General features: G+C 42.9%; 1 protein-coding gene across 2 annotated transcripts in view; it reads left to right on the plus strand.

The window, feature by feature from the left end:
* The first annotated feature begins 630 nt into the window (after positions 1-630).
* SERPINF2 (serpin family F member 2) overlaps positions 631-26,388 on the plus strand; it is a 51,546-nt gene continuing 25,788 nt past the window's right edge. The window contains exons 1-5 of one of the 2 annotated variants that reach the window (XM_088453853.1): positions 631-854; positions 2,722-2,779; positions 11,616-12,033; positions 15,699-15,842; positions 25,957-26,160. In XM_088453853.1, the coding sequence (XP_088309979.1) occupies positions 820-854; positions 2,722-2,779; positions 11,616-12,033; positions 15,699-15,842; positions 25,957-26,160 (859 nt within the window). In that variant the 5' untranslated portion in view covers positions 631-819. Of the gene's footprint in view, positions 855-1,152; positions 1,287-2,721; positions 2,780-11,615; positions 12,034-15,698; positions 15,843-25,956; positions 26,161-26,388 lie in introns of those variants that run through there. The other variant, XM_088453854.1, reaches the window with a different exon arrangement.

The following is a 26,388-nucleotide window of genomic DNA, read 5'->3' on the forward strand; positions in this document are numbered from 1 at the left end:
AATTTTATAATATATGTAAAACATATTCCTTTGCTTCAGAATAAACCAGATTATTGCAATGAGAAAATAAATGTTTAGAACACAAGTTCTCAAACCCGGTCCTCAGGACCCCAAACAGTGCATGTTTTCTACGTCTCCCCACAGAATCACAAGTGAAATAATTAGCTCCACCTGTGGATCTTTTAAAATGTGTCAGTGAGTAATGAATACACCTGTGCACGAGCTAGGTGGTCTGGAAAATGTGAACTATTATTAGTAGCTCTCGAGGACCGAGGTTGGCTAACCCTGGCTTAGAGGATTCCCCTAGGCAGGTATGCAAATCAGTCCAGGCATCAGCTGCTACAACTTTCATCATGGATTATGATTGGCTTGTGGATTCCTGCTGTACTGCAATATACACTTCAATGCTACCACAACTTATCAGGAAGCACAATAATAGATGAATAATTGAACAATAAATAAACAAGACATTTAAAAATAGATTTCAGCCAAAATACATTAAATGTTATGTCTGCTAGCGATCCCTAGCAGACATAACAGCCACAGATTGAGCACCTGTAAGAAAAGTAGTGATTAATAGGATTCTGCAGATGTGTCAAAGCACTTTCTCCTGATTCGGTCTGTGCTCATACAAGACAAGCTGTGCTGTAGCACTGTGTGTCTGTACTGATGGGTGCTTAGCTGATTGCAGAGCTCAATATTTGTTGAAGTCCTTAAATAGTGGATGTGGAAATAGTGGAAGCCTCATCCAGTGACCTCATGAATGGGCTGAGCTTGCGTTTAAGTCCAGAGAGCCCTCAGTTCATCCTTTTCCTGTGAATGATTCTGCAGACACCGCAGGACATCAGAGGCAGGTGGGTGGTGGGTCATTTGGGAGTTTCATTCTGTCCCAATGAAAAGTTACTCTGTTAAAACTGTTCTATTTTTCTCTCCTCTAAACTATTTTATATTGTGTTAGATAAATGAAACCAGACTAACCTGTAATTATATGGGCGTACTGTAACTGTTGCCTACCCTCCAACATGACCCCTTCCACCCGGTACAAAACCCTCTGCTCCTGGACTTCCCATCTAATGTATGATTGCAGCCACCTGTGCTGAGCTAGGTAATAGATGAGACAGGTGTTTCAGCACAGGTGGCTGCAATCATCAATTAAGAAAGGAGTCCAGGAGTAGAGCATTGTGTACCTAATGGAACGGGTCATGTTGGAGGATCTGCTGTTGTTTCTTTGCTGTTAATGCCATTTTCTAGGGACTGATGATCCCTTCCACTTGGGACTATTATTGGTTATTATTATTATTATTAGTCTTATTGATTTATTATAGAAACATATTATACAGGTTGAGTCTCCAATATCCAAAATGCTTGGGATCAGGGGTATTTTGGATAATGGAATATTCCGTATTTTGGAATATTTGCATTTAATAATGAAATATCTTGGGAATGGGACCCAAATATACACACAGAATGCATTTATGTTTTATATACACCTTATACACACAGCCTGCAGGTAATTTTCTACAATATTTTCAATAATTTGTGCCTTAGACAAAATTTTTGTACATTGAACCATCTACAATCAAAGGTTTCATTATCTCAGTTATGCCAAAAAAATCCATATTTTGGAATATTTGGATATGGGAGACTCAACCTGTAATACACCCCTATGCTTATTGCTGACCCTAATACTCCAGATTTTAAGGATATCCATACTTAAGCGCAGGTGATTTAAATAGTGTCTCAGTCAGCTTGATTAGACCTGTGCACAAGCATAGATATTCTTAAAACCTGGACTGTTGGGGTCAGCCATAATCATAGGGCACAGGTTCTCAAACTCTGTCCTCAGGACCCCAAACAGTGCATGTTTTCCAGGTCTTCTCACAGAATAACAAGTAAAATAATTAGCTTCACCTGTAGATTGTTTTTATAAAATGTGTCGGTGAGTAAAGGCCCCCATACATCAGAGATTGATTGCAGCAATCATGCAATATGCAATCGATTGTGTATAAAAATATTTTCCTTTTTCAATCGATTGTGGCAATTCTGCAATCGATTTGAAAAAGGGAAAGCTTTTTATACACAATCGATTGCATATTGCACGATTGCTGCAATCAATCTCTGATGTATGGGGGCCTTTAGGAATACACCTGTGCACCCGCTGGGTGATCTGTGTGGGGTACTGAGGACCGAGTTTGAGAACCATAGGGGCTGTGAGAATTGTATTATATAATATTTTGCTATGAGTCAATGGGCCGAATTCAAATCAGTGCAATGTTGAATAGCCACGGGAGGGAACTCCCGCAGCTTTTCAATTCAACGCTGTCTGGTCGGGAAGCAGGTATGTCTGAGAATGCCGATTCTCGTGACTTAAACTAGGTGTTAAGGCACGGTATCCGGCATTCTCCAACTAAAGTGCCGGGCGCACGACTGTTAGCGCCGCACTAAGCTGGCAAACAGCTGCGCGCCCGGCACTTTTGTCGGATTCCTCCTTGCATCCCCAGGGGGTGTCAGAAGAAATCCTTTAGCCGCCCAAACAGTGCTGTGTATTGATTAGCTGCGGGAGCTCCCTCCTGCGGCTATTCAACATCGCACTGAATTGAATTTGCCCCAATAAGATATGAATTCAAATTATTATTTTATATGGTGCCACAAAGGTTATCTATAGTTGTGTTTATTCTCTGCTGCATTCATAATATAACATTAAATTTCTACTTTCTGCAGAATGGATACAGTGGTGTTATGCATCATTGTCTTGGCTGGAGTATGCTGTTCATCAGCTGTAAGTATTCTTATTTTTTTATTAAAACTGACGCACAATGTAAAGGTAATACAGCAAACCAATTATATTCTACAGTATTTTTTTTTTTCCCTAAACTAATGTTTATAAAATAAGTCTTTGGCTAAGATCCAGTCTCGCATGCGATCACTGTGGGATATTTGGTAGGAAAAAATTGTATATTTTGCTTGTGCCCCACTGAAAATTGACCAAGATATAAGCAAGGTTTTACCAACCATAATAAATGGAAATGTATTGAAGGACAAATACAGTATATGAGCGCTCCCCTTTTTTTTTTTTTTTATTTTTTTATTTGACTCCAATCCACAAGTAACTAACATGCCATGTTTGCAGGATTTTTGTCTGTGGAAACAGGTAGGATAATTAATGACTCTGCAAAATACATTAACTTACCTGTGCATGATTAAATGATATCCAGGAAAACATGACCTGTTGGGAGTACTTGAGGAATAGAATTGTAAACAATATACCTTTTGGAAAAAAAATTGAATAGCTTTTCATCAACACACAAAAAATAGATCTGATTTTCTCTTGATATACTGTGTACTATGCTGGGGATTTTATTATTTATTTATTTTTTAATTATTTGTGTATTCGACCAAATTGTATCTTCACTGATTTGTTAACTTGGACAAAAGTCCTTTCTTTGCTTGTATTGCAAGTCATTGATTTGGGTAATGATAATCTGAGAGTAAAGTTGGTTCTATGTAGGCTTCAAGATGAATGCAAATATTTGCATGTTTCCCAGAAAATGTACTGAAACGCCAGAGACTAAAGGGCACTGATACCAGAGAGGCCAGCTTAGGCTGGATTTGTAAGCAAATATACCAAATTAACTGCAAAAAAAAAAAAAATGTTCTCTATTAATGCTGAAATACCTGAGATGGCATCGCTTTAGCGCATGCTTAGTAAGACGCTAAATGAGCTTCATGCCGTATAAGCCCCCGGCAGGGAACGTGGTAGAAGAAACCAGCGGCAACTTCGTCTAACATTTCCCATCAGGTCACATTTACTTCTGTGAACATGATATTTGCATTTTAAATATGCCTCTTTACAAAAATATGAAATAAAAATAAGCATTGTAACAGACATAAAAGATACATTTTGTGTAATTAGTTAGTACAGGTTGAGTCTCCCATATCCAAATATTCCGAAATACAGAATTTTTTTGGAATGATTGAGATAATGAAACCTTTGATTTTTGATGGTTCAATGTACACAAACTTTGTCTAAGGCACAAATTATTAAAAATATTGTATAAAATTACCTTCAGGCTGTGTGTATATGAAACATAAATTAATTTCATTTCTGTACACAAATTTAGTTTGAGCCACATAATAATTGAAAATATTGTATAAAATGACCTGCAGGCTGTGTGTAAAAGGTGTATATAATACATAAATGCATTCTGTCTGTATATTTGGGTTCTATTCCATAGATATTTCATTATGGAATGCAATTATTCCAAAATATGGAATATTCCGTTATCCAAAATACTCTTGGTCCCAAGCATTTTGGATATGGGAGACTCAACCTGTACTAAAAAATAGGGACATTTCCATGGACCCATTTTGTAAAACCTACATCTGTCACTTGGCAGCTGTGCATTACTGGCATTGGCATCTCGGCATCATTAATAACTACTGTGTGACAAGTATGCATTACAGGTTGAGTCTCCTATATCCAAAATGTTTGGGACCAAGGGTATTTTGGATATCGGAATATTCCGTAGTTTGGAATAATTGCATACCATATTGAAATGTCTTAGGAACAGGGCCCAAATCTAAACACAGAACGCATCTATGTGTTATATACACCTTATACACACAGCCTGCAGGTCATTTTATACAATATTTTCAATCATTTTGTATCTCAAACAAAGTTTGTGTATATACATGAAATTTATTTGTTTCATATACACCTTATACACACAGCCTATAGGTCATTTTATACTTTATTTTTAATAATTGTGTGTCTTAATAAAGTTTGTGTACATTGAACCATCAAAAATCAAAAGTTTCACTATCTCAGTCATGCTAAAAACATTCCGTATTTCGGAATATTCGGATATGGGAGACTCAACCTGTACTAGCCATATAAGTATATTTTGGTTAGATCACCCCAGTAAATCAACCCAGAAAAGGAGTGTAAAGGTGCCCATCCACTAGACTATTTAATTGAGCGATAACGATATCGTTTGAAAATCGTTTGCAGATTGTTTAAAAAATATCTAAAATAGCCAGCGATGCGCGTGCCTGCTGGTCGTTTAGACATCTATCATCTTCCAAACATGCTGCTCAACCTGACCCTAATGTCATGTTAAGCATGTTTGCAGATGATGAGCCTGCACTGAATGACTGCTGATCAGACTGACAAACGACTGCACGATTACAATGTCTTAATCGTGCAGTCGTTTTGAGGTCTGCTAGTGGATGGGCACCTTTAGCCTGTCTAGGTAACGGTACAAAGTCACATGGATGCAGACTGGTTAGCCACTCACATCTAATGGAGTGAAACCCTATGAGGCACTCCTCTCCTAAACATTTCCAGCCAGTCCCTATAGAAAGCAATGAACTGCATTTGAATCATGTTGGGGTTGTACAGCCTTTAGGGAAGAACTATGGACCTGATTCAGACCCGCTCGCTAGGATGCGCTCGCTCGTAGCTGGGCGATTTTTGCATTCTGTGCATGCATCGCAGTCTGCAAACTAGTGCGATAGATCTGGAAGTGATAGCTCGCTGCACATAGACAGCCCAGCAGAGTGAGTGACAGGAGAAGCCGTTTGTGGGTGGTAACAGGGGTTGGTAATTCAAAACGGGGGAGTGGAGGTGCGAACGCAAGCCTGCCTGAGAGTCTCAACGCCGTTTCAGAGGCGTGCATGATTAACAGGCAGCGTCATAGTACACGTCATCTGGTTGTATTTCACACTGAAGTGCTCGCAGTGCTCGCGGTAGGGTATAGTCGATCTCAAGTGCTGTGATCGCTTCCAATGGTACCTGATATACCGATGGTTGCATACACTTCCTGGAGATGACGTGCGCAAGTGGGCGTCTTAAGACAGGCTGGTGGGCATCTGCATACACAAAGCGATCTCTCGCCAAGACATAGTGGGCGTGCTAATGCCTTGCCGTGCGATCGACTGCCTTGCTGTTGGTTGGCCGGATTTGCATACGGTAAGTGCGAGCGTACACATCTAGTGAGCAGGTCTGAATCAGGTTCTATGTTCCTCTGTTCCCATAAGATAAATGCATTTAATCGATAATTGTCTGAATTAAGTAGGCCACACAGCATAAATCTTTTTTTTACACCATTCTTGCTTACTATCCTGTTTGATGTGGATAATGCTCATGTGAACCCAGAATTGCAGTGAGTGTGTAATTTTCCTCAGACCATGCAAGACTCCTTCATGCTATCTGTCACTATAGTGGTCTGTAAAAAGTAACTTTGTTGTTCTAGGTGTAATGGCTTGCATTATATTGTTGAGTAGAATAGACTGCTTATATTGGTGAATTGCCATGAGATGTTTTGCAATGTTGTGAATTTTGGCAACAGGTTACTGTAAGTGTATTTGTATCTAAGGTCTGTAGAAGTAGGTATATACTTGCCGATATTAAGCTGTCCCCTACGGGAGAGGCAGATTGGAGAGGACCAGAGGGGGTATGTCTTTTGGTGAGGTCAGAGATTTAGTAAGAGTCAATAAGGGAAGTTTTAATGGAATTCTGGAGGAAACATTGAGACAGTTTAGCAATTTGCAGAGTGGTTCCGCACGTGCAAAGCTGTGACATTTATAATGGATTGTAGAGGGGAATTGCCATATAGTTGGAGATTGCAGTGGTCACGATAATGAATGGATTAACCCTTTTGATAACATCTTAAATTAAATGAGAGAGGGCGTACTATGGTAATATTTCAAAGGCAGACAAAAGACCACTGAAGTACTGGAGATGTGCATGGAAACAGAGGAAATTGTAACATTGTAGAGACAGTAGAAAAGGGGGGTGGGTGTACACTATTTTGAACACTTTGGGACATTGAGATGGAAATGGCACAGTCAGTTTAAAATTTGGGATCAAAGACAAATATTTGCCATAGGATTCAATTTGTGTTTTGTCTGCATATTGTAGATGGTCTAAGAGGCCAAAGGAAACATATTGGTTTCTTGACAGAAGAGGTATAATGAAAAAACAGTAGGTTAGAACGGAGCATTAAGTAATAACAAGGGAAGGGGATCATTTGTCATTCGAGACCCTCAGTGAGTGGTGGTTAGAAAGGTAGGAGCTGAATCTGGAGAGAACTGCTGTGAAGTGGTTGGTTGACTTAACTAAAGTTGACATTTTCTACTTTCAATAAGGCACTCCCTGTGGAGTATAGTGGACAGAATGCTGATGGCAAAGGGTCAAGAAGAGCATGGATAAATATTGGTGGTTTTATCAGTTGCTCAAGTAGTTTGCAAGCAGAAGAGAGGTAGAGATGGTCCTTGGAGGAAGGAGAGCTGAGCTCATGTTTGAAAAGTGCCGGTGGAGAAAGACAGGTTGAACAGGTGAGATTGGTGGAAGAGTTGGGAGTGGATGGGATTGACTTGGCAGGTTGAGGTTGAAGAAGAGTGTGACTACCTTGTCTTCCATAGTATGAGAGAAAGAAGTGAGCAGAGGAAAAGGTAGACCAATGAATATGGTGAGCAATTTCTTGACCGATGGTTTTGAGGTTTATGGTTCGAAATAGGAGGTAAAGATATGAGCAGTGAGGGGAGTATGGTGGACAGTGAAGGAAATTGAGTGTGGTATAGTGGCAGCTGTTAGTCGACTGGGTAGAAATTAGGGATCTAAAATAGGTTTCGGATGAAGGAAGGTGAACCGCTCTCACTGGTATAACTGTGGGGGTGGATTGGGGAGGGGGGGGAGAGAGGTAGGGAGAGGGAATGTGCATGTCTCTGGAGGTATGGAGGTTGGGAGTATGAGAGTGCTGCGCCTATGGTAGGAGTACCTGTTCCTACCTTGGTTAAAGACTGGTAGAATATGGGTAAGGCGCGCTCTTGATTAGATGGGGCGGTGTATAGTGTGCATAGGTAAGAGTAAACTGTTTGACAGAGAGACTTAGATGGTAGTGTTGGGTCAAAGGTTTTATTAAGTAGGCACAATGCTGCTTGAGGACAAATTACCCAGGGGCAGTGGGGGGTAGAGCAGGATGGATGCACGGGGGGGAAGGTGGGTGGACCCTTTTAGGGGGCTCCTTACCGTGCAGTTCTGGACCAGCACGTTGTCCCTGCTGGACCTTTGGTCAACAGTCTTATCGCCCGGCAAAGTAATGGTGGAAGGCTGTTAGGGGTGGATGGTGTGGCGGCGTCCCGCAAAAAGTACAACTTACCTACTGGTAGGTGCCTTGGTAGGCGTTGCGATATGGGAATGGTGATCGGCAGTCTCTAGTGGTGTGTAGCGCCAGATCAGCTGGCCATTCTTTGTGTGCTGCGGCTCCTGGTGCGGCTGTGCCTCGTGCTGCTGACACCGGCGATCTTGTTTGTGCTGGCAGACTAGGAGGTGTCGCAGACTGAGTCAGCGTGGTGACTGGACCCGGGCTGGGTAAGCTGACTGCGACGGTCTGGCGGCTCCGTGATGTGGGATGCGCGCCGAGGGTGGATGTCCGGATGTGGGATGCCGTCTGCTGGCGGTGTTGAATGGCTCCTCGTGGTTCCTGCGGCTGAGGTCACCAAGTGTTGGGCGAGGGTGAGAGGGCTTGGTGCCGGAAGTGCTGCGGTCACAAGGCGAGGGTGCCGCTCGCCGGAGGTGCTGGCGGCTCCTTGTGATCAGCGGTCACTGTGCGCGGCAGGGGGGGTCTCTTTGCCTGCAGCATTCGGCCACTACAGGGTAGTCATAGGATGTAGCAATGGCTCAAGTGAGGCAGGGAAGAGGATTAGATCAATGCCATATTAGGTGTTCGTGTGTAAGTGTATGGATTTGGGTGCAGGAAACAAACTAGTGTAGGAGGAAATATTATTGTGGTCAGAGAGCAGGAAGCTGGAGATGGTACAGAAGGGGTGATTCATAGTTGGATGCATAACACATCGCTGCTGTGTCTTTGAACGCAGGAAGCATCTGTAGGAAATAGACTCCTCCTTCTGGTATCTGAGTGATGCCTGCTAAGACGCAGCATCGGATCACCGCTGATGGCAATGGCTGCAGTAATAGCCCATCTGAGTCAGCCTGAAGTATAGATCCTACGCATGCACTGATCTTCTAACATCGGAGATGTATGCAAACCATAGGGCTTGCGTACATCTGTGAACGAGGCTCATAGACGTAAGAAAAATTATGTACAGGTATTGTCCATCGTGACATATGGGAGATAATGTGCACTTGGAGGAATCACCGTAGGAAGTAAACTTGAGGAGGTTAAAGATAGCAGTTCCAGAAGGGTTGTTGATGGGGATGTTGAAACTTTTAGAATAAAAGTGGGTAAGTTAGTAGAATGAAAGTAACAAAACCAGGAGCAGAAGTTCTCAGGCATTGGTACATTGGACCTGGGGAGCGATAGAATTTGGAAATGGAGGTGAGAGAAGAGACTTATTTAAATGGATTTCAAAGGAGAAAAGGGAGAGTTCAGGGGGATGACATGGAAGTTGCAACCAGGAAACAGTAGGAAGCAGTCAGAAGAGCGTTTTTGAGCAATTGCAAGGAGACTGATAGGGAGATGTACTAAGTCTTGGAGAGTGATAAAGTACCAACCAATCAGCTCCTGTAATTTTTTAAACTCAGCCTGTAATGTGACAGGAGCTGATTGGTTGGTACTTTAGCGCTCTGCAAGGCTTAGTACATGTCCCCCTCAATGAAAAAAGAATAGGTCATAATATGATGCAGGGAGGTGAAAAGTGGAAATGAAAATGTGGCTGGGTTAAAGGAACATTGTGAATGGGAACAGTTGTGGAGGAAGAAGGAACTAGAGTGATTCTGTGATGGGAGAAATGTCACCAGCTACTAGGAGGAGAAGGTGGATGGGAAACTGGAACAAGATATATGGGTGAGCGAGTAGTACCAGATAGTGTGGGCTAGACGTGAGATGCGTGAGTGTGCAGGGAGCAGAGCATTTGAAGATTGAAGCAAGGGAAGTAATAAAGAAGGGTAGAGTTTAGATGGTAGAGAGAGGGAAGGTGGAGATAACTAGGAGGAGGGCAAAGTAATGTGCTCATGGAGTGGTGGTGAAAAAGAACAAATGTTGTTTGGGGGATGAGAGTAGATTATTAGCATAGTAATGTGTGACAGTTCTCTGGTCTTATATCCTATTGGCAGAGTATACAAGTCTGGAGATCTGTGCACTGAGCCTATGACCTGTCAGCGTAGTACCTGCTTCAGTAAATTGAAGGACTGGTTAATCTGTACCATGCGTGAACTGAGTTACATATTCAATGCCACATGTACCTTAGCCATGCATAGCAATTTGTCTGGAGGACTAATGTACCCAGCACATCAGTTTCCTCCAGACAAGTTGCTATACCAGGGTACATGTGACATTGAATATGTAACTTAGTTGATTATGCTGGTGGCGGTCAGTTCACGCATGGTACAGACAAACCAGTCCTTTGATTTATTGAAGCTGGTAGAAAAGCAAATAGCATAATGGATGTAACCATGCTTATGGGGTTGCTGGGCACTGTAGTGATAGCGGGAAATACACGGACGGATAGTAGCACTATTGACTCCCACTATAGTGGTGGTGATGTAGTATCCAGTGTGGGCTCTGTATGGCTCTGCAGCTGTGTGTATCCTGGGTCCGTTCACTCTCCTGGAACAACAGGGAGGAAAGACGTGTGGAGACTCCGCACATCCGCAATAGCGCATGTCGGTGGTCAGGCCTGTCTGGCTGAGCTCCGGCAGGTCTTAGTGACCGCCGAGTCAGCTTTCCTTACAGGACACTGGATAGGAGGCAGTGCCGGAGCCCACTTCTTCCAACCTAGATGAATTGGTTAAAAGTTACTGAGTCTGCCAGAATGGGGCAAAGCAAATAAAGAGATGTGGTGGCAGATGGAGTAGGTGATAATAACTAAGAGCATATTTGATTAAGGGAAAATGATGTCAGTAAACCATGGTAAATGAGCACATAGGAGGGGGTGCAAGGTAGTTTAGGTGAAAGTGAGGTCACAAATAGTTTCTTCACAAATCTTTTTTTTTTTTTTTTTTTTTTAGTACTGTTTTAGGAAGCATGTTCATTAGACTGTGTCCAGACATTCCCCAAAGATGGTGCATGAGGTGGAAGGTAACAGGAACTCGCATGAGAATGTTGTCCTCCTGTACCAGTGTGTTCCGTATTTTTTGGGCTAAATGCACAGTACCACTCATGGTGTCATGTCATTTGGTGATTTTAATCAATGTTTGTATTTTAATTCTTCTACATATCAATAAATGGTTTTATCAACCATTGTGCTCAGAGGTGGTTTAAGACAGGAGGGGGGCCCATGTGCAAACTTTCCATGGGCCCCCAACCCTTTGAAATACGGCGCCAGTGCTGCACATGTACAGAAGTCAGCAGACATGGCCACCATCATCTTTGAAAGTATGATGCGGCATTTCTTAAGGAATTGCCGGAATCATGGGTAAGGAACTGTAATGGGTGCAAAATAATAAGACACTATATACAGAACTAAAGGATATATTTAGTCCACACGAAAGTTTGTTAAATATATGGATGAGAACATCACTGCCGTGTCTGACTTTACCAATACAGAACAAAACAATATTGCTATAAAATATATCTTCATTCACCTGTTGATCAAACTGCACTTATACCGTGGTAGATGGATATAGTTTATATATTTTTGTTTTTTTGCAGGAAGTGAATTTGAAAGAGTTGCGTGGAAGTACGACCCCTATTGCTACCACTACTCCCAGGACAACAGCCCCCGCAGACACCGTAGACTCTACCTCTGACAGTTGGTTAGATTTCAATCCTTGGGCATCAACCGAGTTAGCGAAAACTACTCCATCCACCTCAACACCGATACAAAGTACTGAGACTCCTGAGCATAAAGAACACTCTGCTGAAGAGTTTCAAGATGACAAAGACGCCTCCTCATCGTCTGAGAGTGACTGCGGTGGAGACGTATCCCATGCAGAAATGCAAGAATTGTCAATGGCAATGATGGGGTTTAGCAAGGACCTCCTGAAACAAGTCCACCTGGAGTCTAACACCCCAAATATAGTTGTGTCGCCTTTGAGCATTGCTCTTGGGCTCTTACAATTGACGTTAGGTAAAAGGTCTTTAACTGAATAGTTTGCTCACATAGAAGGCCAATAAATTGTTTTTGCACAGCGATTTCCCATCACTTTAGACAGGGCGATATTCAACTGTTTTGTGCCAGTGGAAGCGCATTTTACATTTTCACGCATGGCGCATCCAAATGCACCAGGTTTAGCCACGTAAAATCTAAGTGAGAGCCCAGACTGTCTGGGCACCCAAAACATGGACTTTTCAACTATTTCTACTTGCCATCTTAGACTGGTGCTGCCAGAAATATGTGGGCCCATGGCATTCGTGCCCGTCTGCAGCAACAATTGGAAGCGCTGCGGGAGCTGCACCTGCACTAAAACAATTGAACATCCCCCATTAAGCTGTCATTTATTCCTCTGCTACATGTAGCAAAATATTTTTAGGAAAATTACTTTAGGATGAAACCATCCAGTTACAGTATTTGTGGTTTGTTTGTGCCAGGTAGAAAGTCACACAGAAATGTAGGTTTATGTAATAGCAAAGAGCATCTCAGAAACCAGCCTGATGCTAGATAATTATGTTCTACAATATCTGTGACTGGTGCAGTCATTTGTATTGTTGTGCTACTTGGGACAGCAAGTCTGCAAGATTTTCTTCTAGTTTAATATCAAGCTTTATGAAAATAATTCGCACCAGCCCATAGTGTATGCCAATGTAATCATCAAGACATTGGTGCTTATGTAATTGGGTGCGAGCTTGTGCCTCTGCAGGAATACATGCGTCCGTGTGTTCCCGTATTTGTAAAGCAGCAATCTTTTTAAATGCAAAACCAGCTTGGTTTTGCCTTTTTAAAATGATTGCCACTTTAAAAAGACTGGAACACAAGCATGTATTCCCGCAGGGGCAAAAGCTCGCACCCAATTACATAAGCCCCTATAGGGCCTTTTTATCAATTAATACTTGTGACTACCTGCAAATATCCCCTGAATGTACAGATATCTGCTGCCACCCCCCTTTTTCGCACCCAGTAGCAGGTTTCTATGGAGGCTGCTTTTATGGTAAATGGATATAGATTATATTTTTGTGTATGCAGGTGAACTGCAAATGGTTACATGAAGTGCGACAGTAGATGGCACATGAGCAGTAGTGCGCCCGGCTCCCGAATGAGAAGTGAAGTGATCGCATCTAGCATACCTCAGGAAAGGGCCCCTGGCCCCCCCCAGGTTTATTTATTTTGAATATATCCAGGCAGTGGCGGAGGGGCTGTGAGGCTGCAGGCCCCCAGTAAAATCCTCCACCTTAGTGTAGTCCTTGCAGTCCCTGACTGCACTCTACACTGTGACTGGCAGTGGCTTCCTACTGGAAGCACCATCTGCCAGGCAGATACACAACAGGCAGTCTCAGGGGGAGGTGTCTCCTCCCCCTTGGACTGCCAGTCCGGGCTAGTATTGCAGAGTTTGTCTTCCAGCCAGCCCTACCCGGCTCCTAGGGGCTGCAGACAATGCAGCCCTTTTGGAAGCCGGTGAAAATGCGCATGCGGTGCTCCCCGCCGCTAGTGCACATGCATCGGTATTGGCACATGGCCAGTAGCTACTACTAGGAGCCAGGCGATCATTAATTTCTTATTGCCACGAAAAGCGTTGATAAGAGGTTAGTCATCAGATTGCCAAACCTGATGATCCTTATTGACTCTATTGGCAGTTATGAGACTTGGGGGAAGATGTAGCAAGCCGTGTAAAGAGTGCATTCTATAAAATTAAAGGTAGAACCTGACTGGTTGCAATGGTCAACTTCTCCACTCTTATCACTGCTTGATACATCTCCCCTTAATATTGGGCCAATTTACCATTCTTAGGGGAGTATTAATCAAAGACTGGAGAGAGAAAATTGTGAGCGATAAAGCACTAACCAATCAGCTTCTAACTTACAATTTGCAAGCTGTGTTTCAAAAATGATAGTTAGGAGCTGATTGGTTAATACTTTATTCTCTCACAATTTTATCTATCATCAAGCTTTGATACATAGGCCCCTTAATGCGGGACAGCTACTGTACTGTGATAAACAGTTGTCCGAATGATTACTCTTCTGGCTTCCTGCCCAACTTGCCCACTGGATCAATCAGTCTCTGAAAAGCAAGGTTGGGCTGAGCAGTGACATATTGCAAACATTTATTTATTACCAGTTATTTATATAGCGCACACATATTCTGCAGCGCTTTACAGAGAATATTTGTCCATTCACATCAGTCTCTGCCCCAGTTTAGCTTACAATCTATATCGCCTACCACATGCTGACACACACACGAGCCCACAACCTCAGTGCTGTGAGGCAGTAATGCTAACCATTGCACAGTCTGTGCTGAGTATAAACATGGTAGTATAATTGGAATTAACCCTTCTTATCTAATAGTACTGAAGTGTTTGTAAACCTGTCTGAAATTTTGGGGCCCTAGTTACATTTTATGTTTTTTTTTTTTTTTATAATAACTCTGAGGTTGGAGCAGACATGAACGTGTGTGAAACATGATGGCATTTTTTTTATTACCACTTGAATTTTCTAGCATTATCTTTTCTTACCTTTTTACTGTTGTACTTTAGGGGTGTCCTCTCCGTTTCTCCACTATAGTGTGTGTGTTTGGTTTTATTTTTCTCTTTTCCTGCATGCCAGTTTTTTTTTTTTTTTTTTTCTTATACTGTTACACATTTTTGTTGGTTTTTCAGCAATGTCTGTGTATTCATCCTGAGGTGGTATGTGATGAGTAAGTATTGGAAATAACATGTGTTTAGAAACTGTAGATGTGTGTAATGTTGGGACTTTCTGGAAGTGACATCACTGACACTGGTGGGAGGGGTCAGAGGTCATACCAAGTGTGAGTTTTAATCAGTATACAATTTTATTATATAGATTAAGCAGCTGGCATTATTCTAACCAACAGGTTTAGGCTAGAGCGAGTTGTTACTGCAAAAAAGCAATTTAATGGGAGACTAGACGCTCTTCAGATATAACATGCTACAGAAGAGCATGGCCACAAAATTGTATGGGGTAGACTTACTAAATCATTTAAAAATGAAAAGTAGAGGGTATTGCTCATAGCAACCAATCGAATTCTAGCTGTCCTTCTCTAAAACGTACTATAATAAATAATCGCTAGATACTGGTTGCTATTGGCAACATCTCCACTTTTCCTTTACAGAAGTTTTAAGTGCAATCAAAATTCAGCATATTTCTAATGAAATAGGTTACAATATTCAGTTGGCATCAAGGGCGAATTAAGAGAGGAGGGGACCTGTGTAAAGTCTCTCTCTGTGTGGGTCTGCTCCTCTCTATCGTCTGGCGCAGGTGAGTAAACTCTGGCACTGTCCTCCAGAGGCTATTGCACATGCGCAGGTCTCCATGAACATGGTATCCGCGTATGTTCCTGGTGGCTTGTGCAGTGTTGATGATGTGCAACTCTGGAGAGGCTAGTATTAAACATGGGTTCAGGGTTTGCAGTGTGGGTCCTTGGACTCATGTGAGAAAGTGTACTGCACACCCTGCCCCCATTATAGACCCAACACTTGAGAACTTGTGGTTGTAATTCACCCTTAACCATGTCAGGGAAGGATGTTTATATAGTGTGCATTTTTTTTTTTTTTTCTTTTGTATACCATCTTGTATGGAGTCTGGGATGTGAAATCTGAACTGATCCCTGTATTCAATATTCAGGTGCAGAGAATGAAACGGAAAAGAAGTTGCTGGAGACACTTCATGTGGAATCACTGCAATGTCTGCACGAGAAGTTGCATAAAGTCACAAAGCGGCTTACGCAGACAGCCCTGAGCATAGCTGCTCGCATGTATGTCAAGAAAGGTGCGTGTAGTACTTGGAGACTGAGTTAGGTTTATATAACTCTGCATTGCTTATAGCAGATCTTCTTCTATTCTGAAAAATGCTGATATGAAATGAGTTTCTAAAATAACTAAATACTGTTCCGCAATGGTACACTTCATATGTAGGAAGGTCTGCCAAATGAACGTTGCCCACAACTACAGTAACAGCCCTGAGGAAGGAAATGGAGCGATGGGGACAGTCCTGTAGTAGTAGTGTTTGATTTACCTTTATTAGGGAAGAATATATATATATATTTTTTTTGCATTAATAGTTTTTATAGAATTTTTCAAAGAACAAAAAAACAAACAAAATGGAAGGTACAGCAGAAAAGGAATAGAGAAGGGGGTTAGTGTACCACAGACCATATCTACAGATTTTTGTGATGACAAAACAATAAGTATACAGTAGCATATAAAATACAGTGAGAAGCAAAACAAACAGCATCAAAAACTGGTACAACAGAACTCGAAATAGGGGCTCTCGGCATGATGAACCATTTCTGACAGAGGTGCGTCGCTAAGCAGAAATTCCGCACCCTCCCTGTTGGTTGCATGTTCATGGCATCTAAACCATAGCATTAGTGGTGAGGAAGCAGGCACAGAAAATGGATTATCAACAGTTTCCATCAGTAAGGCAAATTGAGCCTTACGAATGACCTTTTAGAAAGAAGGTGGGGCAGGATTTCTCAAAAATTGCCCCATAGCCATTTTGGTTGCAATTAGAATGTGTCCCAATATATAGCAGTCATTTTTAGCTAGACCTGGATGGTAGACATGGGCTAGGGCCAAGGAGGGGGCGACTGAATGCCAAATCAATACATCTCGCCACAAGACCTGAGGGCACCCCCAAAAAATTTGAAATAAGTTTCCCGCAATTGTACATTACTGCCAGCAATATTTTGTCAGAGCTGGCCACGTAATGTGTAACCGAACAAGAGTGCAGTATGAACCATGGAGCATCTTATATTGCAACTCTGAGTGGTTGGGAACATTTTGACAACCTGTGAGCAGCTAGGTAAATAGATTCCCATTGCTGGGACGAGAGATTCCTGGAGATCAGTTTCCCATGGAATTTGAGCCTTGGATGTCTGACTTTTAAAAAGTTTAATTTTACAACCTCTTGTAGGTTTAGGGAAGGGGATATAAAAGAAGGAAACCGGAAAAAGGTAGCAAGTGGTAACCAGTGAAGTAATGCAAGTTACAACAGTAAAGATCATAACATTGCATCAGGGCATGTCAGAAACTCTGAATGTACATATATATATCTATGTATGTGACCTAAACATGTATATAGACATGCAAATCTGAAGATACAGATGTGCCCAGCTAGTTGTTTGTGCATGGCGCTCCGTTCAGGGCTCTGTGTCACGCCATGGAACGTTACATGATGACTGGACTTGTAGCGTACCGTGGTATTCTTCAACTAAGGATACACTACGGCATGTAATACGGCGCTTACCCGCTGGGTGGCTAGTGCTCCACTGTTGTAATTTGTACTGAATACCATACTGTTAAATTGGATGGATATCTCATTCACGCACTGTACAGTATTTGCATGTTTGCACAATTTTTTATATCATACAGTACATACAGTAAGCTCTTAGAGCGGGACGCAAACCAGTACACATATTGTACATAACTGTATAGTAGTGTAGTTGCCTAAGTTGTTATCACACTATAACTGATACTGTAGATTAATGAGATGCACACACAGCTTACAATGAGATGGGGTGAATTATGCTCTAATGGTGGGGTACTCTATATATACAGTATGTACTAGTACTGTATAATATCTGGAATAGAAGACAATTCTTTTAATTAAAAACCGCAGCGGGTGAGTGGAGTGCCCAAGGATGAGCCCGCTACAGTATGTGCTGTTCTTTATATACTGTAGCTGGCTTGTGGGCTAGTGGTTAGGTGATCGCTTTGCTACAATGATTGTCCCGGGTTCAAGCCCTGCAAAAGTGTGTGTGTATATATGTGTGTATATATGTGTATATATATATATATATATATATATATATATATTTATTTTATAATACAGTTTTTTTTGGGCTCTGTCTGCTCTGGACACTATAGTGAAACTACTGTAGTAGTGGGCTGTTTAAAAGTAAGGCATTACAAACTGTGCGTTTAAAAAGTGCAAACTTGCGTCAATGTCTGCGCTGTGGTGGCTGTCAGCTCCGAGGGGTTACAATGGGATCTGTGGCAAATGCCCAGTGGAGCCAAGCCATACACCATGTAGCGCTATGCCATGGCGTATGGAAGATCATTGCACTGGGCATGCCCAGTTGTCTGTATTACTATGCGGTTGAATTTTCACACTTGCGCCACTCTCTGCTCTGTTCCAGACTTTGACACTATAGTCATTTCATGAGTTCAGTAACTTGTAGTGGATTCTGGGCCTGATTCAGAACCGGACGCTCTGACAGAGCGCTCACTCTGAATCAGGGCCGGCCCTCTGGTTTTGCAGAATGGCCTCCTGGCCACTCTCATAGCTGTCGGTGACCACCCACAGCTATAGCGAGCGGCCATGATGATGGTCGTGATGGTCAAGACCATCATGACTATCGGGCTTGCGATGAGACCCTTGTGGTAGGGTCTCATTGCCGCAAGCCCAAGAGTGCTTTCGGCTCAAACAGAGCCGAAAGCACTCCCACTGACATCACTTGTGATGTCAGTGGGGCCGGCCCCAGATGGTAGGCGTTCTCATGGAAACGCCTCCATCTGGGCAGCCACGCCAAAGGGGGCGTGCTGTCACTCAACATCGACAGCACTCCCCCTTTGGTACGAGACCTGGAGCAACGGTTTGCCAGTCGCTATCCGGGTCTCGCGCATGCGCACGACAGAGCCAGCTCCATTGTGCACATACGCACTAGGCCACCATCGACCCGCTTGTGAGCGCAAAGCACTCGTGAGCGGGTCTGAATCAGGCCCTCTGTTTGAGAGAGAGGTCTCTGTATTTCAAACTGACTGTGCGTTTAAAGCGCAAACTTGCATCAATGTTGATGCTGTCCCAGACTATACACTATAGGGTTTTCATGACTTCAGTAACTGGTAGTGGGCTCTGTTTGAAAGAGCTCTCTGTGTTACAAACTGACTGTGCATTTAAAGCGCAAACTTGCGTCAATGTCTGCACAGTTGGTGCTGTGGTGGCTGTCAGCCAGCTCTGAGGGGTTACAAATGTGATCTCTGGTGCATGCCCAGTGGAGGGGTTGCAATGGGATTTCTGGCACATGCCCAGTGGAGCCAAGCCATACAGTACGCCATGTTGCACTACTGTATGCCATGGTGTATGGAAGATAACAGCACTGCGCATGCCCAGTGGGTCGGGATAGATCACTAAAGCTGCTTAGGTGGATTCAAAAAGGTTTGAATGAAAGCCTTGGGCTACATTGCTTTTTATAGATTCCGTTAGGGGGTAGTATCTAGGAACTGGTACGCTATCATTATTTACAACATGTACAGTGATCTTTTTGGTGTATTCATTCAGGTCCTTCAAATTAGCCACAGATATAAACAGATGTGGCTGGTATTATTAGATTGTATGATTTAAAACATCTGCCTTAGTGCAACCACTATCCTAGAGTCCCTCTGCAAGGCAGCTCCTGTTTTTAGGTTTCTAGATCACAGCCCAGCTGACATGGATAATCATACAAGCTTGGAAAAGAGTGTTCAACCGAGGAAGTAATGAAGAGTTTTTGGAGAGGGAAGACAATTTTTCAAGTGTAAAGTCCAAGAGCAAGTTGGAGTGTGAATTATGCCCCAGCTCTACACAGGAGATTGCTGCTACCACGACCAGCAAACTGTCAAAAAAGGCGTCTCTTAAGATCCAAAACAAAACTGGCAAAGAGAAGAAAGTGGTGAATACAAAATTCAACAATATCCAGACTGACCCATCATTTGATGTGAAGTCTGATTGACTGAAGATTCGAGGAACATTCAAAGGCTGGATGAAGCTTTGGTGCATCCTAAGACCAGGAGTGCTGATTCTGTATGTCCCCAAATTTACAGCAGTGGGTTGGCACCATCCACCTGACACCGTGTGATATTAGTGACTGGCCATCACACAAGAGAGGCTTCGAACTGCCTACATTCGTTGATGAAGGCTGGATAAAATACACAGTGATGGTGTGTTTTTTACTGGGTGGTGAAGATTAAAAGAACTATGCAATAGAAAAACTGAAATCAAGGAGCAGTGCCTTCATTTGATTGGGGTGTGTGTATATGTGTGTGTATGTATATGTGTGTGTGTGTGTGTATATATGTATATATGTGTGTGTGTATATATATATATATATATATATATATATATACATGTGTGTGTGTGTGTGTATATATATATATATATATATATATATATATATATATATATATACCGAGCCTGCACATCCCTAATATATATAGTTTCTGTTTCACCCCTTTAATTTGGGAAACATGTGAATTACACAGGTTCTTTGGCTGATTAAAACTAGGTGAAATGGAAAGTGCCAGCCAGCTATTAAGTTTGTGTAATTCATGTCTGTCCCAAATTAAAGGGATGATAGACAGGATTATATACATTGAAGTGCCAAGTTATGGGACAGGTACCTAGTATCGTGTAGGACCACCTCTAGCCTGGCGAAGTGCAGCAACTCTATTAGGCATTGATTTCACAAGTGATCGAAAGACCACTGGAGAGATGTTGGCCCATGCTTCCAATAGCTCCCTGATATTTGTAGGTGGAGGCTATTGGATGCGAAAGGACCTCTCCATCATTTCCCATACATGATTGATCGGGTTCATGTTGGGTGAACACGGTGGCGACACCATTCAACGGATCTCTCCAGTATGCTCATCGAACCTATTCTGGACAACTTGGGACTGATGACACGCTGCATTATCCTACTAGAATATTCCATCGTTGTGGGGGTACATGAAGGGCTGCAAATGGTCATCAAGAAATGTAACATAGTGGTTACCGGTCTGTGATGTTCAGGCAGACCAGAAGACCCAACCCATGCCACTTGAACACACCCCACAGCATTATGGTACCACCACCAGCCTGCACAATGCCTTGTTGACAACTGGGGTCCATGGCCTCATTAGTTCTGCGCTAAACCTTACCATCAGCCCAAAACAAATGGAACTGTGGCTCATAGGACCATGCTACATGTTGCCAGTCCTCCAGAGTTTAATTAGCGATGTCACAAGCTGAGGCAATGTGTCCGGTGACTGTGTTAACGGGCACTCTGGTGGATCTTCTGCTCCCATATCCTCTGCAAGCTAAAGAATGCTACACTGACCTGCTGGATATGAATCTGGCACCTCCTGCATTGGATGTGATTTGAGCTAGTATCGCTTGTCTGTTGCCACAGACAATTCTGGCCGAATGTCGCTGGTCACGATCATGCACCCGTGGTTGGCCACTGCGCTGTCTGTTGTATGTGCAGTGATGCGCAGTGAGGTAAATGGCTGGGGAGCCACTGGCTAGTATCAGAGATAGATATATAGATATAGATATATATATACACACACACACATACAGTCAGGTCCATAAATATTGGGACATTGACAGAATTTTCATATTTTGTACTCTATTCACCACCACAATGGCTTTGAAATGAAACAAACAAGATGTGATTTAACTGCAGACTTTCAGATTTAATTTGAGGGTAATTACATCCAAATCATGTGAACGGTGTAGGAATATGTGCCTCACACTTTTTAAGGGGCCAAAAGTAATGGGACAAACTAAACAATCCTAAATCTAACTTTCACTTTTTAATACTTTGTTGCAAATCCTTTGCAGGCAATTACAGCCTGAAGTCTGGAACGCATAGATATCACCAGACGCTGGGTTTCATCCCTGGTGATGCTCTGCCAGGCCTCTACTGCAAATGTCTTCAGTTCCTGCTTGTTCTTGGGGCATTTTCCCTTCAGTTTTGTCTTCATCAAGTGAAATGCATGCTCAATCGGATTCAGGTCAGGGGATTGACTTGGCAATTGCATTACATTCCACTTTTTAGCCTTGAAAAACTCTTTGGTTGCTTTTGCAGTATGCTTTGGGTCATTGTCCATCTGCACTGTGAAGCTCCGTCCAATGAGTTCTGAAGCATTTGACTGAATATGAGCATATAATATTGCCTGAAACACTTCAGAATTCATTCTGCTGCTTTTGTCAGCAGTCACATCATCAATAAATACAAGGGAACCAGTTCCATTGGCAGCCATACATGCCCACGCCATGACACTACCACCACCATGCTTCACTAATTAGGTGTTTTTTTTTGTATGAGCAGTTCCTTTCCTTCTCCATACTCTTCTGTTCCCATCACTCTGGTACAAGTTGATCTTTGTCTCATCTGTCAATAGGATGTTGTTCCAGAACTGTAATGGCTTTTTTCGATGTTGTTTGGCAAACTCTAATCTGGTCTTCCTGTTTTTGGGGCTCACCAATGGTTTGCATCTTGTGCTGAACCCTCTATATTCACTCTTGTGAAGTCTTCTCTTGATTGTTGACTTTGACACATATACATCTACCTCCTGGAGGGTGTTCTTGATTTGGCCAACTGTTGTGAAGGGGTTTTTCTTCACCAGGGAAATAATTATTTTGTCATCCACCACAGTTTTTTTCCATGGTCTTCCGGGTCTTTTGGTATTGCTGAGCTCTCCGGTGCGTTCTTTCTTTTTAAGAATGTTCCAAACAGTTGATTTGGCCACACCTAATGTTTTTGCTATCTCTCTGATGGGTTTGTTTTGATTTTTCAGCCTAATGATGGCTTGCTTCACTGATAGTGACAGCTCTTTGGATCTCATAGTGAGAGTTGACAGCAACTGATTCCAAATGCAAATGTCACACCTAGAATCAACTCCAGACCTTTTACCTGCTTAATTGATAATGAAATAACGAGGGAATAGCCCACACCTGTCCATGAAATAGCTTTTGAGTTGATAGTCCCATTACTTTTGGCCCCTTAAAAAGTGGGAGGCACATATTGAAACTGTTGTAATTCCTACACCGTTCACCCGATTTGGATGTAATTACCCTCAAATTAAATCTGAAAGTCTGCAGTTAAAGCACATCTTGTTTGTTTCATTTCAAAACCATTGTGGTGGTGAATAGAGGCCAAAATCTGAAAATTCTGTCAATGTCCCAATATTTATGGACCTGACTGTATATAACTAGATATGAGCGGTTCGGATTCTGTGGAATCCGAACATAGGGGATCCGAGTCCACCCCCCTTTTTTTAAATGTGTGTATGGGGGCCTGCTAATGGGGGGGTTACTACAGGGGGCCTGCTATTGGGGGGTCTACTACTGGAGGGGCATACTATGGGGGGCCTACTACTGGAGGGGCATACTATGGGGGGTCTGCTACTGGGGGGCATACTACAGGAGGAGCATACTACAGGGGGCCTGCTACTACTGGGGGCACTGCATAGGGGGCCTTACTACTGAGTGGACTGCATAAGGGGCACCACTACTGGGGGCATTGTGTAAGGGACACTATTGCTGTAGGCATTGTGTAAGGGACACTATTGCTGTGGGCATTGTATAAGGGGCATTACTACTGTGAGCATTGTGTAAAAGGGGTCACTACTTTGGGCATTGTGTAAAAGGGGCACTACTGTGTCGTAATATAAATAAGAGACACTACTTTATGGTGTAATGTGAATCAGGGGCACTATGTACGGTGTAATGTGAATAAGATTCTGCACTGTGACTCCTAGGGCCGTAGCCCACTTTGTAAACAAGTACTGTGATTCTGCTGGCCGTACCCCACTGGGTGGGTGCACTATTTTTCATTTCTGCCACTGCTGTGTGGCAATGTGTCATAGATGTGCTTTATACTGTGGTGTCTGTGTCGTTGTGCCGCTGCTTTGTCGCTTAGTAACCAGTCAGCTCACTGCAACCTTTGGCCAATAATGTTAAAAACAATATTATAAGCTGTGAGGTGTTCTAAATTGACTGGAAATTAATGTTATTGAGGTTAATAATACTCTAGGAAGAAAAAAAAAAAGACCAATTTATGTGATTTTTGCTTTTTTTTTTTTGGTCAATTTTAGTACAAAAATCCAAAGCCACTCACCACACACACACACACACACACACACACCCGTCAATCTGATGTATCAATATACATTTATTTATGGAAATAGTAATCCACCCAGTGAATCCGCACTGACTTTTCATAAATTTGATCAGCATATCAGAAATTATATGCTGATCAAATTTATGAAATGTCAGTGTTTTAAATCAGTGCGGATTCACTGGGTGGATTGCTATTTCCATAAATAAATGTATATTGATACATCAGATTGACATGAATATTTTGGAGTGCGCCCGTCTTTGGACTGTGTGTGCTTGGTCGCCATATTTATTATGGTGGACCTTTGTGGTAGCACCCCACAAGTTTCTTTATGATGGTGGAGTGCCTATAGAAAATATATATATATATATATTTATTATATTTTCGACTGTTCATGTAGGCATTATACAAAGGTGCAGCAGGAAATTTGGTGAGTTTTGATCACGGATGTGTTGAAAAGGTAGACACGGGAGGCAGTGCCTCACCCGCCATACACTTTTTACTCCAGAGTTTTTACTATAAAAATGATTAGAATAATACAAAGAAGATATTTATATTTCTTTCATTTTCTTATTTTTATAGTCAAAACTTTGGAGTATACCTAAATATGACAGGAAAGGCTCTGCTAACCTGCCTCACCTGACCGCACATTACTGGTATGTGGTAAGGCCTTCCATGAGGTATTCCCAGTACACGTGACATTGTAAATTGAGAACTGTTGAATGTCCACATAACTTAGGAAGTGGAATGTCCCATCTGTCAGGCACCCACTATCGTGCCCCATTCGATTTCCGATAACTCGCGTCACCTTGCCAAGAGCAGCCTACCGCTGTTAATACTGACTCTCGAGATGTGCAGCCGGTGCCTTGCATTGGGGCTCGCTGAGGTGCAGGGGCCCATAGCTGCCTGCGTCTAACGGCATCGCTGCACCCGCCGCCACTGTCCCCCCGGGCCCCACAGTATTTAATTATAATGCGTATCTCAGTGAGAGCGCTCCACACTACACTGTAACAAACACGCCGCCGGCAGCAACGGCTGTGTGTGTTATGGCCACCAATAAGAAACACTCTCTCATTGGCTGCTGCGTCCATAGAGGGAGTGGGGCTGGAGCTCACTCATGAGCTCCGCCTTCCGGCTCCCGCAGTGGGTGATGGGAGAGAGGTCATGATGTCTCTCCCATTGTGCAGAGTGGGGGGACAGAGAAGCTGACGGCGGCAGGAGCGGGGATATGGGTGTTTTTTTGTGTGTTTCTTATATATGTTAGGGGGGGCACTACTAGGGGCATTGTATAAGTGGCACTGCATAGGTGGGAACCACTACTGGGGGCACTGCATAGGTGGGAACCACTACTGGGGGCACTGCATAGGTGGGAACCACTACTGGGGGCACTGCATAGGTGGGAACCACTACTGGGGGCACTGCATAGTTGGGGGGGGACTACCATTGGGGGCACTGCATAGGGGGGGAGGACTACCATTGGGGGCACTGCATAGGGGGGAAGGACTACCATTGGGGGCACTGCATAGGGGGGAAGAACTACCATTGGGGGCACTGCATAGGGGGGAAGGACTACCATTGGGGGCACTGCATAGGGGGGAAGGACTACCATTGGGGGCACTGCATAAGGGGGGGAGGACTACCATTGGGGGCACTGTATAGGGGGGGAGGACTACCATTGGGGGCACTGCATAAGGGGGCCCAACGCATATTCGTGCACCTGGGCTCACCACTCTAGTTCCGCTACTACTGGGTCTGGGAATGTATAATAGTACTCCAACGTAAATTGCATCAACTCTGTTTCATATACAGATTACCCTTTCTTAAGTAATGATTGCAAATTATTTAGAAGTACTGTTCTTCACATCTGACTTTTATTAATTCTTCTGGCACCCACCACTGTAATATTTTTAGAGTGTTCCCTTTCTTCCTCCCCCCCCCCTTCCCTTTTTGTTGTGCGTGTGTGCTAGTATTGCTGTATAAATAAACTGTTTTACTTACTATTATGTTGTGTTCATCTCATAGATTTTCATATTAAAAAAAACTTCAAAAAAAGGTCTGAGAAGCTGTATGGATCAAAGCCTGTGAATCTCGGGCCAAATATGAGGCAGAACCTGGATTCCATTAACAAGTGGGTCAGTGCCGCAACAAATGGCAAGATCCCAAACTTTCTCTCAAACATCCCAGCAAACGTTGTATTAATGCTCCTCAATGCTATACACTTCAAAGGTAAAGTAAACTTTGCTTTCACCTGCTTATTATTTTCTCCATATTGTGTCTGTATAGATGTGTTTCACCCTAAATAATCTGGTGTTCTCAATACAATCCTTGAACAGCCAGATGTACTGGAAGCAAAGGTGTGTACTATTACAGATATATATGATAATATGGAAGATCTGCTAAGTGTAATTGAATCTCATGTTACATACCTCATGCAGTGAGGTCAATGGCTGGGGA

This window comes from Taudactylus pleione, unplaced genomic scaffold, assembly GCF_031769625.1.
Source record: "Taudactylus pleione unplaced genomic scaffold, aTauple2 ptg000040l, whole genome shotgun sequence".
In the NCBI taxonomy this organism is placed as follows: domain Eukaryota; kingdom Metazoa; phylum Chordata; class Amphibia; order Anura; family Myobatrachidae; genus Taudactylus; species Taudactylus pleione.